Raw genomic sequence first — 13,971 nt, 5'->3', positions numbered from 1 at the left:
AAGTTTATCAAAGTTGGCCGAAGTTTGCCCAGAATTAGTGATCGGAAGTAGTGTTTAGAAGTTGGCAGATAAACTTCCTAAATTAAATTAGGAAAAAAAAATTTAACCCATAAATTTGAATAGTGTTTACTATTTAAACTCATGAGAAAGACGGTAGAAAGTCTTTGCTTCTTAAACCTTTGTCTCAAATAAAGGTTGGGCTTAAAGATCCCTACTATTCAAAATTCGAGGCAGGGATAAGGTATTGCTGTTACCAAACACGCCCGTAAATTCACACCAAAAATAGTTCGTGATCTTCTTGGCGTCTTTCTTTTGCGGGTTGACAGTTAAACCTTTGAAGTTCCCGCCAAATATCCAAAGGATTCTTCGCAATTTTGAAATGGATAAAATCTTCCGGTTAATGAATATCAATACTTCAACTCATGAATTACTCAATTCCAGTCTGAGAAATCCTAAATTTCTCACTCCGCTTCTACTCTTTCATGATTTCAACAAAAATCTGCCCTCAGATTCTGAGTTGGAACTCGATTCTGACAAGCTCGGTTATCGGTCTTCTATACCCAGTTCTCGAAGAAGCTGGATTTCTGAGGAACAGGTTGATCGTAGAGAAATTTCAAAAGCAAGGGAGTCGAAGGTTCAGATAGACCCATGGCCGGAGTGGGTTGACTTCATGGAATGTTTGTCAAAGAAAGGGTACTTTGAAGGAGACAGAGTCCCATTTATGAATACCGAATTGGGTGCAAAAGATTTCAATCATATTCGAACTGCGTGTCTTGATTTTGCAAGGGATCGGTTTAACCTTACACGGTAATATTGGATTTTGAATAATGCACTCTAGCTGTTTGATAAATTGCCTGAGAGACCAACGCTATTATGAAAATCATGTTTTTTGAACCAAATTTTTTTGTTGTATCTCTCGTCTTTTTGGGGTCCAAATATGTCTACGAGCTCCTTGGTTAGAAAAACGTTTCATGTTCTGAATAAAAAAGATCGATCAATTTTGTATTTCAACTGCAAGTGCACTCTTGATCGGGTTGATAATCGATAAATCTTGCCAAATAGTTTTCAATTTTGTATAATATGCTTTGACAGAGAGTATACCTTGAGTCATGGTTACTAATTCCTTTCGTAATTGATAAATGTGTGGTCCGTTGCTCTGTTTGAATCGACTTTGAAGGCACTTCTGGTGTATATTATACTTGCAACAATTACCTTTGAAACTGAGTTGAGAATCCAGGAAGTTATAATATCATTATTACATTTATAGACAGCCGAAAGATTCTTATCTTAAGGCTTCGGCTTTGTGATAGATCCATTGATGAATCCTTCCTTATTCTTTCTCGAAAGTGCAATCATCATTGCTTTGTCCAGGATTTGTAATTGCTCACACCTAGGACATTGGTTGCTCCATAGGAATGATGGAGGTGAAGGGGATTCAGATGAGAATCGTTACTGAGAGATTCTTTATCCGCCATGTTGATCGGAAAATAAATTGTAAGAAGACGAAAAAGAAAAGGAGAAGACGCACTGAGATTCTTTATTGCTCTGATACCATATTGCAAGTATTTGAGAGGAAGAAAATGTAAATAATATATTGTAATAGTTTTGAAGAATGTAGTTAAACAAAGAGGTCAATTGTTGAATTTGGGTGATCCAAACCGTCTTACCCCCATTCGCGAAGCCTTCATTGCCTAGTTAGAGAACTAGAGCCAGATCGTCTATGTTACTGTGATTTTCTTTACTGTTCTGTCATCTTATTGCGTTTTTATTTTCATAACAAATGCTATATCCTTAATCTCTTGTCTTGCTAGGCTGTTTGCGCAATATCAGTACTTTCTGAGGTATAGTTTACCATTCTTCTTAAAAAAATTAAGTTCTTTCTTGGTATCGTCTTTCCTGATTTGTAAAAACAACCTAATAACTTGGGTTTTAGCACCAAGAAGGATAAGTTTCTATTTAACTTTCATCTTTAGTTGTAGTTTCCTTTTGTCACGTGTCTGAGAAACTGCAGTATCTTTTCTTCCAGGTGCTTGTCCAGGAAAGAGTTACAGGTGATTGCAGGATGTGGATGCCCAAGCACAGATAGGAAAGTTGTGAACTCAGGGAAGCGTCTCAGAGCACATCTGGGCATTGATGAGGGAAATGTATGTATTGAATTTCCTACTGTTTATGCCACATGCAATTGAAAATCTTATTCGGTTAAATTATAAATTTAGTCTAAACATGTCTTTTTAATCCTTAAACTTTAATTTCAATTACTGCCTTTAACGAGTATTACTTCTACTTAGTCTTTGTCTACGAATCTATCAAGCATTATAAAATCACAACTTAGCCAAAATTAGTGTAATGGACATGCCACCTAAACATTTGGGATTAGAGACTAAATCGATAAGCAAGGGATGAAATTTTTAATTTCCCCCCTTATATTTGAATATAGATAAACTAGTCTGTTGTATTTATGAACTCCAATTCATCTACAAGCAAAACAGTTCTTATGATTTCTGGAACTTTGTATCATCTTTAATATGAATAGGCTTCTTAGTAGGTCTGCAGTTCTTGCAAACTGCAGGGAGAATGTGAGAGGGCATATGCAAAGGCATGCGGAGATGAAGGAAGCCAGACCGTGGATGTCATGCGTGTTTTGTTATTTTATGGGCTCGATCACATCTCTGCTATGGTGGAGAACAGACCATGTATGAACAAGAAAGTCAATGACTCTGTTAGAAAGCTGTTGAAGGATATTGTTGAATATAGTGCAGGAGAACGTGAATCTGTTCTTCTAAAGTCTAACGAGACTACTTCAGCAGGAAATCATGAGACAAGTGCTTCAGCGACACGAGGCGACTGGCATTGTCCAAAGTATACATAACTAACTACTTGCCATAAATTACATTTAAACTTCATATTTCTCAAATTTGCATAATGGATTTTCTTTTCATTCTTCATTTGGTAGATGCAACTTTTTCAACTTTTCTAGAAACATCAAGTGCTTGCGCTGTGGTAGTATATCCCTCGAGAGACTTCGGAAACTAAACGAGGATCAAGTCGATCTTCCGTTGAAGAAGGGTGACTGGATTTGCGACAAGTAATGACTCCACACATGTCCTAAACATTTTGAAGTGTTGCTTTTTGTGATTCTTTTTCTTATTGAGACAGCATTTCTGCAGGTGTAATTTCTTGAACTTTGCTAAGAATTCAACATGTTTGCAATGCAAAGAAAAGCCTTTGAATCGACAGCTGAATCAAGGGGAGTGGGAATGCGAATCGTGAGTCCTTTCTTCACTTTCTTGATCTATCTATGGTATTATCCTTGAATGTTTGATCAAACTTAAGTTACATACCTTTTACAGGTGCAACTACATCAATTTTAGAAAGAATACATTATGCTTGAGATGTGATCACCGACGCCCGAAAGCACTAAATTCTCGAAACGTTTCTGCTGGACCTGCAGCTGAGAATAGAAACTACAGTTTCAGCAAGCCTAAATTCTCTTCTGGTAAAGTTGGTAATAATGCAAGCAGAAAAAATGATGGTAGTTTGTGGAGGTTTGGTGAAAATGAGGGTGAAGATGATTCTGGATTTATGGATTTTCCTATTGCTCGTTCTTCTGGAAGTGCAGAAAGACAAGAAAGAAGGAAAGTGGAGATGTTAGAGAAGAGAAAAAGCAGAGAAAATGCAATAGATAAAGAAGAAGATCTAATCTTGAGATCTGACAATATCGAAAGAAGATTTGAGTTTGTTGAATCTAGTGATGATGAAGACATGATCGAATGGTTTGGACACAAGCCAGAATCAAGAAGATAGGTTGGATACTAATGGACCAGAAGTTCATCCAAACCAAGTATCTTTTACTGAATAGAAAAAACTTCAAATTCCTTTTAGCCAGTTTAGTTTTATTTATGAACATTATGTCTTTTATTATTGAAAAATTGCATAATTTACCTATTCTAGAGACCCAAAATAAAAAAATGCTTCACTTTTTTAGAAACAATGTTAATCTACTGAGGTCATATATGAGTAAAGTTACGGCCGACCCTTTCTTCAGATTTGTTTCTTTCTTTTTTTTTTTTTTTTTCTTCTCTCTTTCCTTCTTCTTCTCTGGTGTGACCACAACTTATCCAGCATAATCAACTTTCACAAAAACCAGTCATCAGCTCCGATGAAAACCATGCACTAGCTCTAGCGAGTCCATAGGAGCAGTTTCGATCGTGAGAGAGGAGAGTAGCTCCAACCAACTTTATTGAAACTAGACTGAGAGTGCGAGAAAGAACGAAAGTGTGAAAGCGAGTGTGAGATGGGCTTTTCTACATGTGTTAGTTCGTTTTGGGAATTTACCCAAATTTGACATCAGCAAAGGTAAAAAGAACCTCATTTTTAAAAAGCATGACAATTTTTATTTTTCTTTCAAAATTTGGGTCATTCGTACAAAATTCACTTTATTATTTATGATCATCGGACATATCTGTCTTTCTGATGTGATCCTTATTTGTTTTTAATCACAGTTTTTAAATGCAGCTTACACATTATTTTTATTTTTCTTTTAAACAAAAGAATGATTTAATTAGGTAATCAACTGGGGACAATTTTATTTTATTGAATAGTTTTTAATTTTAATTGATCATTCAACTAGGAACCCTGCCCGTAAAAAATAAAATAAAATGAGGAACACAACCTTGATACTGGTGATATTTTATCCATTTTTCCTCTTGTTTTAACTTTTAGGGAGCATTTGAGATATAGTGTTAATTATTATAATTTCAGGCTATTATAATCGGATTATAGTAGTTTGTGTTTAGAATATAAATTATTTTAGTTTTGATTATAATAGTATGTATTTGAGATGCAAATTATAACAAATAATTAAAAAAAACGATAAATGTAAAATAGTAAAAACTGTAGAAAATAGTAAATACTATAGCAAATGCTGAAGGTAGCTAATTCGAGAATACAAAATAGTATTTACTATAGTAAGAGGTAGTTATTATAGTTTTAAACATACCTTTGATTTATTCTCTAGAGTACATTTTTTATTCAAGTAGTTCATCTTTTAATTATAAAAAGATTTAAATACCATTTTAGTACATGTACTTTAAAGCTTATTCAATTTTAGTCCTCATGTTTTTAATTATATAATTTTTGCCATGATACTTTCAATAAATCCAAAATTTAGTCCCTCAAAATTATTTTTGACCAAAATTGGTTAAATAGTAATAATAATTTTCGTACAAAGAAATACAAAATGTAAATAAATTTTCAAATTTTATAGTTAAAATACCAATAGATAATAAAAAAGTTTAGAAAAAATAAACTAAATCAATAGTAAGGACCAAATATAATATTTATAGACAAACTAAAATTTGAAAATTATAAGTACATGAGTTAAAATTGAGAACTTCAAAGTTTAGGTACCAAAATGATATTGTATTAATCCTATAAAAAAAATATTTAAAATGTGGTATGATATTTTAACCTTCCTACTTATTTCATTTTAGTCTATTAACCTAACCTTCATATGCTTTTCTAAATTATCTTTTAATTTTTTTGATCATGAACCCCCAAAAAAAGATTCAAATACTACTGTAGGATTTAAACTTTTAGGGAGCGTTTAAAGCATGAACTTATTATTATAGTCCTATTAAACTTTAAGTCATGGACTTGGATTTAAAATGATGACAGTAGCTAATTATGGATTTGAAATAGTATTTATTATAGTAAAAGGTGTTATTATACTATAGTCTTTACTTCAAATGCTCTCTTAACTTGTTGGATGGGGACAAATGCTTTAATTAACTGAGTTATACTCATGTTACACATATGGACAAATTTGATTACAATACTTATTCCTTTGTGAAAAGAAAACCAATTAAATTAATGGTCAAAAAGAACATTTAAATTAAATTAATCTGAAAACTTAAAACAACAACTAAAATGATTATTACGGACAATTTAAAATGATTCTTTTATCAAAAGGCTTAAAAAATTAAAGTCAAAATCGAATTTAATTAAAGACTTTACAGAAGTAAGAATGAGAAGTTATGATGAAATCCGTGCCACCTCCTCAGCTACAGAGAATTAAATAAAATGAACGGATGTGATTTGCAGGTGCAAAGAGACTATCATAAACCGCGAAGCACATGATCGATTACTCAACTTTTTTCGCCTCTTTCTCCAACCTTTTGCTATGAACAGCAGTTGACTGTTTAATCCTTACTTTCTCTCTCATCTATCTTTCATGCCACGCTCTCTCTCTCTACACTTGGGTCTTTAACTTTCGGAACCCTAACTCAGAAACCCGAGCTTCAAAAATGGGCGACGAGGCCACGAAGGTTGTTGGTAAGTCTTTCAAACCCTAGTAATTCCAATTCTACTATCCGACATTTCCAGTCTTGTTAGGTTTTTTGTTCTTTTGTTTTAATGTTAATTCTGCTTCTGACTGTGATTTCTTCTTCTTCGGGATGTTGGAGTTTGTTCTGTTTGGTAATCAACTTCTATTTTGATTTCTTTTCCTCCTACAAGGGAGTGTGATCTGTTTTGAATACTTGGAAATGGAAGTGGAGACTGTTAATTAATTCGGATTTTGTGTTATTTAGCTGGGTTGCAAATGTTGTGCTCAGGAGATGTTTGGGTATATATTTTTTTGTGTTGGTTTACTCCGGACTGAAGATAGTGTGGTGATTTGCGTTCTCTTCAGGTTGGGTTGTACTAACTGTTGGCTTAATCCTTGACGATTAACTTTTGGCTTTATATTATGTTATCTGGGTTACAATAGATGGACAGACAGTTTGAAGGAGAATCTGAATGTTTAATTTCCTTTACCTTGGTTTCTCACTAATATATATATATATATATATATATATATATATATATATATAAATAAAATGTTATTTCTTCGACAATCTGTAATTTGTTGAAACTTTGCCAATTAACCTACGAAAGATTGCCATGTTTGGAGGACAGTAAATGAGGGTGTATGTGAGGGCTGCTGTTTGAATAGCAGACTTGTGGGAATGTTGATTAATTGTGACAGTAAACATCTGCTTATGGATTTAATCATACAAGTTTACTTCTTCGAGTGTTGGTATTCAACTTCATAGTTACAATGTCTGAAATTCCTTGGGTCATGCATTTGCTGGAGTTCTGCGCTGATGCTCCAGCAATTTTTTCAATCTCGTTTTGTTCTGGATTCCTTACTTGTTAGATAGGATGTAGTTTCTGAAGTAGTCTTATAAGAAGTTGTGAAGGAGGGTACATGCTGTTATATAAATAAGTTAGATTGATTTACTTGAGTGGCTTGGTTTGATCTGACAGGGAACAAACCAAAAAAATATAACAGGGAACAACCAAATCATCAGGCTGTTAATATGTTGTACTTGTCGTTATAATTAATAGATTGATGACAGGCAAAGACCTTCTTATTGACTATATTCATAAAATGAAAAGGTTTTTATTTGTTACCCTGATGATGGTGGCATGTGAAGCATATAGAAATGCCTGCTTGTTCTGCCTGAGAACTAAGGGTTTAAACTTCTTTATGACTTATGAACTCTTTATCCTCTTCGTTTTCAGAAGTTTATCCTCTTTCTTTCCAGAGTTGGTTTGCCTTATTCAAAATGATGTTTTCTTATGTTCCAAGACTCAGAAAACCATGATTTATTCGTTAGTTATTGACTTATTGCTACTATCATCTTAATGAAAAATTTTCACTTTGTTCAAAAAATTTATGCTTGTTGCACTATGAGCTCTAATTTTAACAATATTTTCTTTTTGGCAGTTCCTCGAAATTTCAGATTACTAGAAGAACTTGAAAGAGGTGAAAAAGGAATCGGGGATGGAACTGTGAGTTATGGAATGGATGATGCTGATGATATCTATATGGCGTCTTGGACAGGAACTATTATTGGGCCACCTAACGTAAGTTCATTTTTCATCTCTTTTACTCCTTTTGTTATGGTGTCTCTGATGGCATTTGGATCCGCCTTTATATACATTGATTTGTATAATTACAAATAATGAGGGAAATATGAATATCTTCACAACATCAAGTTCAAGTGTATCATTTCACAGAAATGTTAACAAAATTTTTGAAAAATAAAAAATGCTGGTTGGTTTGTCAAAATTTTTTTCTTCTGTAATTCCCATTTGTAACTTTTTTTTTTCCTGTTTTCTGTTGTTCATTTGTTTCCTTTTGGTTCCAGCCTCCTTTTTTTGTGTGGCCCTTTTTGTTTTGCCCTCTATATTTTTTATTTGCTCTGAAAAGAAGTCGTTCCCTTCAGTAAGAAAATGTCAATGACAGACTACTGGGCACATCATTTGAGCATAAGAAAACAGTGAGATAGTCTAGCTTATGTGATCAGACTACTGATGGACCGCAAATTAAGAAAAACTTCATGCCATGTTTAACATCTTTAAATTTGAATATGACTATTACTTCACCACATGAAGGTTTTAGCATGTAGTTGGCTTACATTCCTGGATTTTCATACTAAAGGGGTGAAATTTTGGAGTTGAGTATACATGATTCTGCCTGACTTGATTTATGTCCATGGCATTTTTTAAATGATCTGAATTGAGTTTCTCCAGAGTACGTTATTCTCTGATCTTTGTGTTTCCTCTGTTCTTATAGTGGTACATTCTATCTTCAGTCTCTACCTCCTAAAACCTCCCAAAAAGTGCTCAGATTTGATTAGTAATGTAGTTACATTACTAATTTCCTGATTGTCTTTACCTAAAAATTCACAATTAAAGAAAACTGGTATACTGATTACTGTTCCCATGTTCTTCAGCCTCGCAATGTAGTGGATTGATGTATTCTTCTTTATGCTTGTTGGGAGGGGATGAAAGAAATTGTAAATTGAATTGTTGCTTTCTTGTATTGCAGACTGTTCATGAAGGACGCATCTATCAACTCAAGTTATTCTGTGGACAGGATTATCCTGATAATCCTCCAAATGTTAGATTTCAAACTCGGATTAATATGACCTGTGTCAATCCAGAAACTGGGGTGGTATGTGATGATTTTGTGAAGCACTTTTACCATAATGTGACTGAAAATAAATTAACAGGTCATCTGTATGACTAGGTGGAACCAAGCCTTTTCCCCATGCTTGCTAATTGGCAAAGGGAGCATACAATGGAGGACATATTAATGCAATTGAAGAAAGAAATGACTTCTCCCCAGAACAGGAGACTAACTCAGCCTTCTGAAGGTGAGTTTATTCACCTCTGATCATGGAGATCACATCCCTCGCTCATTAGAATATAAAGCATATTGAATATATTTGCATGTTTCTTTTATGATGAACTATCTCTCATTAAAAAAAAGAAATGTATTCGAGGAAAAATGAGATATATTACGTCCAGTCAAGAAGATTACAACCAATAACGCTGCCCACTCAAGGAGGTTCCAAGATGACTCTCCAGTTGTCTAAAACAAAAAAGATCTGTATGTAAAACTGTTTGGTATATCCCAAAACATCTAGGTTCCTGCATTTTGTCCTCAAAACTGTGTGATTATTTTTTGCTCACGTCTCCTGCAAGATCACTTTCATGGCATTTGCCTTTAAACCATCAGTTTGACCTTTGAAATTATGGCTCCAAACGAGTTGGAAAACAGCTTGTTTGCCATCCTTAGGAAACACTACTGCAATTCTGAGCTAGCCAGCAATCTAAAGGAGCAAGATGAATTGGAAGTGCAATAGAAGAAATTGTGGTCTTGGTCTTCCGAACATCTAAGCACAATGCATCAGTTAACAGATACAGCAAAGCTCGGAACTCCATCCTAATTCTGTCTCTAGTGTAAATATGCCTGGGCACCTAAGTGCAAAGGAAGAACTCGACTTTCTTAGGAGTTTTGGCATTCAGTTTGCAATTGAGAGGGTCAGGTTCATATATATATTGCCAGGATCAAATGTGAAAGCTGATTGAAACGACTTACAAGTGAATTGGCTTGACATATCCAAGGTTCAACTCCACATTTCCTGGTGTTGGTTGGGTTAAGTTATAAAGAGTAGGCCATTCCTGGGTCTGTGCTTCATAGAGGAAGGAGTTCTTTTGAAATCGAACTTCAGGTAAACTTCATCACAAACCAGTGTTGGCACATAAATTGTTCTTTGAACTCTGTCAAACCTTGGAGTCCCAGGAAAATAATAGGAAATAGTTTTTTTTTTTTTTTTTTTTTTTTTTTTTTTTTCCAGCACGAGGTTCCCAAAACTTAATTCTATATTGCATCAAAAGAAACAGAAAACAACTTAATTCTATCTTCTCTGGCCATTTTAAATACACGCCCGTTTCCTAATGCATTTGGAAATATACATCCAAGAACTTGGGGCTAGGAACATATGGTTTCCAGCCTCCTGATCAAGCCCCTGTATACTAATAAAAATCTATCCCACAAGGGTTGTGTCTTTGAATCAAACCGTCATCTCCATCTTGATAACAAAGCAGCATTTCTGTGCTTCAGGCCACCTTTCACAAAACTAACTTTAAAAAAGAATGGAGACCTTCCACCCAACCTGGTGATAACCTTTTTCACTACCGTCTCCTTGTCGCAAGATTTCTGCTTTTTTCTTTTTCCCCAACCTGAAAACAAGTTGCCAAGACATTGAATCTAGATAGCAGGTACAGGGTATGCATGGAGCCTTGGAAGACCGAGATTTCGGCATCATCAAGATGCTGTCTTTAGAAGTATATCATTTGTTTCATCAGGCTTTCCTTCTCTAAAAGCTCATTGATCCCTCTAGGCTCCACGTGGCACACCCAAGTAAAGACAAAGGACTCTTAATTATCGAAGAGGAACAAGTGCACGTGAGAGGGATGTTCAAAGTTGAAATTTTTTATGCCTGATAATCCCATTTATTTAATTTCCTTCCTATTAAATTTGTGAAATAGAGATTGTTTGCCCTTGGGAGCTCTGGCGATATAGGTTGGAGCTATGAGTGACAGTTTAGTCCAACATCCAGATTTTCTAGGGGCCTAGGTGAAATTTTATTAAGAAAATGCTTCTATTTTCTCCTGCTTGAGCTGGCATGGGACAACGGGAGGCCTTTTTTTTCTTTTTTAACCCTTTGGGGTGGTGGGATAGGGCCTGATACCATACGCATTATAACAACATTGAGAATCAAACTGAACCAATTGGTTCGTTGCTGCAATACAATGTAAAACTGAATGCCTATATTGAAATTGAAAATTGAACAACCTGACTGTACAAACCGAAGAAAAGACTGGATAAAAAAAAGGATTAAGGTAATGGATTGAAAAAACCAAATGCCTCATGAAACCGTTGCACCCCTACTAGTATCTAACACATTGATTGCGCTAACGAGCATTTGAAATGTATCTAACAAGGGTTAGGAGTGTCCAAGTGTCTGACATGGATAGAGTACACCAAAACCAACCAAGCTTAGTGTCTAAACTTAACAAATGACTCTTTAAATTAGAGGATATTTATGGGGCTTTTAGTGGTGCGGCGTATCAGGGGTGACACTTCAGTGTCATCTATCAGGTGGGTTCATGAGATGTTTTGGAAGGATAAAGAATTTTTACAATCTCATCAACCATCCGTCCTTGACGGAGCTCCTTTCTGTTAATGGTGAGATCATGTGATCGAAGCTGAGAGAAACAGTCCCAATGGGCTGTTAGACTTCGTCACTGTGAGTGATTGGCTAGTTAGATGATATAATATTATTATTATACCAGGTGGTATCACGTTAATAAAAGGTTAGGAGGTTATGAGTTCAATCCATGGTGACCACCTGTTTAGGATTTAATATCCTACAAGTTTCCTTGATAGCTAAATGTTGTAAGGTTCAGGCAGGTTGTCTCGTGAGATTAGTCAAGGTGCGTGTAAACCGGCTCGGACACTCACGGATTTATTTAAAAAAAAATTAGAGCAGGTGGTCCAGGAGGTTCCATGTTCAAATCTTAATGTTATTTCCTCCCCAACTAATATTGATTTTCACTTGGGGTCTTCTACATATTTCTAGCCCACAGGTGAGGGGGAGTGTTAGATGATATAATATTGAATTTACCTTCACCAATTAACTTAAGTTTTTTGGTCAATCGGTGATTTAAGACTTAGGCTAGTTAGTTAAACATCTCTTTTGGGCCATATCCTTGAGTAAATAGAAGAAGGAATTGTACTCTTCAGCCATACTTATCGAGCAGATCAAAGGAGAAATTGCTCTATTGAGCCATGCCCCTTGTATGTTCCTCCAGCCTTTCCTTTTTATTCTTTCCAATTTTGATCCATCATCTCTGCAATTGGAAATTAGGGGAAAAAGAAAATCCCTCTCCTGTGCTGAAGGCCCAAGCAAGTTAGCCAGAAAGCTAGTCGGTTAGAGATCATTCACAAATTCTTGAAGAAATATTGCCCCTCCTCACTCGCTGATAAATGGTTTCCCTTTCCGGGCAGCTAGATGCTTGTGCTAACTGCTAATGAAGTTTGCTCGTGATTTGCAATTTTTTTTTTAAAAGCACTCGAGTTTCAGTTGCTTGTCCTTTGATTTCTTTACTTCATAATCTTTCCCATCGGTTTCCACTCATGGATTGCCAGAACATACTTCTTCTGCAGGTAATGAAGATGGAAGAATTGACCAAAAGGGGCTAGTGTTGAAATGTTGCATTCTTTAAAGGTAAAAGACCAAATATGATAATGTAAATAAACAAAGACATTTGATGTTACTATTTAAGCAACATGCTTATGTCTACACGCATATGAATGAAGTTGAGTTGAGTTGTGTTCCATTAAGTGACATGTTTGTCATAATGTCAATTTTCTTCTTTGCTATTTGCCTAGCCTTCCCTTTTGAACAGCTCATTGATGAGATGGGTTCCTTTCAGCTGTTCTAAAAGATCAGCAAAAGAGATAAAAGTGAAAAAGACAAACGCAAGTTATGTTAAATAGAAGTCAATCAAAATCTTTGTAGATTCTGTTCCCCACTAACCCTTCCTCTATTGACAGTTGTGAACAAAAATGAGAACTTTCTGGCGTTTTTCTATCAGTACCATTATTATCTTTGGATTGTAATTTGTAGATTGTTGTATGTATGTAGAATTCAACTGACATCTTTACTTATATATTTCGCTTTGGCCTTTAAATTTTTAAGTGATTTGTTTTAATTATTCCATTTTTAAATTTTGTTTTAAGTTTAAAAATTGTGTGTTAAAATCTATTTTAGTCGTTGTGGGGTTTTTTTTTCTCCTTTTTTTTAACATTTAACAATAATCCCAGGTCCATTTGGAAAATTGATATCTACCTTATTATATGTGGTGGTTTTAATTGTTGATTTGGATATCGGTTTTTGGGTGGTGAACTAACAAGATTAAAATGGGGTTATGTCATACTCTTATTAAAAAAAATAGAGTAATTGTTTTAAATAGTAAAATTGTTATAAATATTTTTAAATATAGTAAAATGTGATTGTTTGTCACTAATGGACAATGACATTTTGTTATATTTGTAAATAAATTTGTTCATTTTTATATATTTGAAAATAGTTAAAAAAAAAAATGTACAATTTCTTCTTAACTTGAAAGTTCAAAAATTAAAATAAAATATCTAGAAAAAGAACTCAGAAAATTTAGAGACTAAAATATAAAATTTAAAATCTTAAAAGTAATACAATGTTTTATTTAGGTCTCGTTTGGTAGTCATTTGATTTTTTTGTTTTTGAAAATTAAGTATATAGACACTACTTTTACTTTTAAATTGCTTGATTTGTTATCTAATTTTTACTAATGATTTAAAATATCAAGCCAAATTTTGAAAACTAAAAAAAAAAAATAGTTTGTAAAAACTTGTTTTTGTTTTTGAAATTTGATTAAGAATCTAATCATTGTACTAAGAAAAATGCAAATCATCGTAGAAATGGTGTGCAAATAGACTTAATTTTTAGAAATAAAAAATAGCAAACGAAATGGTTATCAAATAAGGTGATTTAAGAGTCTAACAAGATTGGGGAATCGAACTTTTGA

The 13,971-nt window shown here is 34.2% G+C and overlaps 2 protein-coding genes across 3 annotated transcripts; both read left to right on the top strand.

The window, feature by feature from the left end:
* The first annotated feature begins 216 nt into the window (after positions 1-216).
* Positions 217-4,044, top strand: LOC120067474 (uncharacterized). 2 transcript variants are annotated; one of them, XM_090308204.1, is made up of 6 exons: positions 217-807; positions 2,027-2,144; positions 2,570-2,859; positions 2,954-3,085; positions 3,168-3,266; positions 3,351-4,044. In XM_090308204.1, the coding sequence occupies exons 1-6, from the start codon at positions 380-382 to the stop codon at positions 3,802-3,804; spliced, it is 1,521 nt and encodes a 506-aa protein (XP_090164330.1). In that variant the 5' UTR covers positions 217-379; the 3' UTR covers positions 3,805-4,044. The 2 variants fall into 2 exon arrangements, with proteins under 2 accessions (XP_090164330.1, XP_038874959.2); XM_039019031.2 differs by having other exon boundaries at positions 254-807; positions 2,546-2,859.
* Positions 4,045-6,022: 1,978 nt separating this feature from the next.
* LOC150031931 (ubiquitin-conjugating enzyme E2 variant 1B-like) lies at positions 6,023-12,922 on the top strand. Its single transcript, XM_090308205.1, has 5 exons — positions 6,023-6,333; positions 7,772-7,911; positions 8,879-9,004; positions 9,080-9,206; positions 12,569-12,922. The coding sequence occupies exons 1-5, from the start codon at positions 6,306-6,308 to the stop codon at positions 12,625-12,627; spliced, it is 480 nt and encodes a 159-aa protein (XP_090164331.1). The 5' UTR covers positions 6,023-6,305; the 3' UTR covers positions 12,628-12,922.
* Positions 12,923-13,971: the final 1,049 nt, after the last annotated feature.

Source organism: Benincasa hispida, chromosome 12, assembly GCF_027475165.1.
Source record: "Benincasa hispida cultivar pf3 chromosome 12, pf3_genome.v1.1, whole genome shotgun sequence".
Taxonomy (NCBI): domain Eukaryota; kingdom Viridiplantae; phylum Streptophyta; class Magnoliopsida; order Cucurbitales; family Cucurbitaceae; genus Benincasa; species Benincasa hispida.
This window is presented reverse-complemented; position numbering and strand designations above follow the sequence as displayed.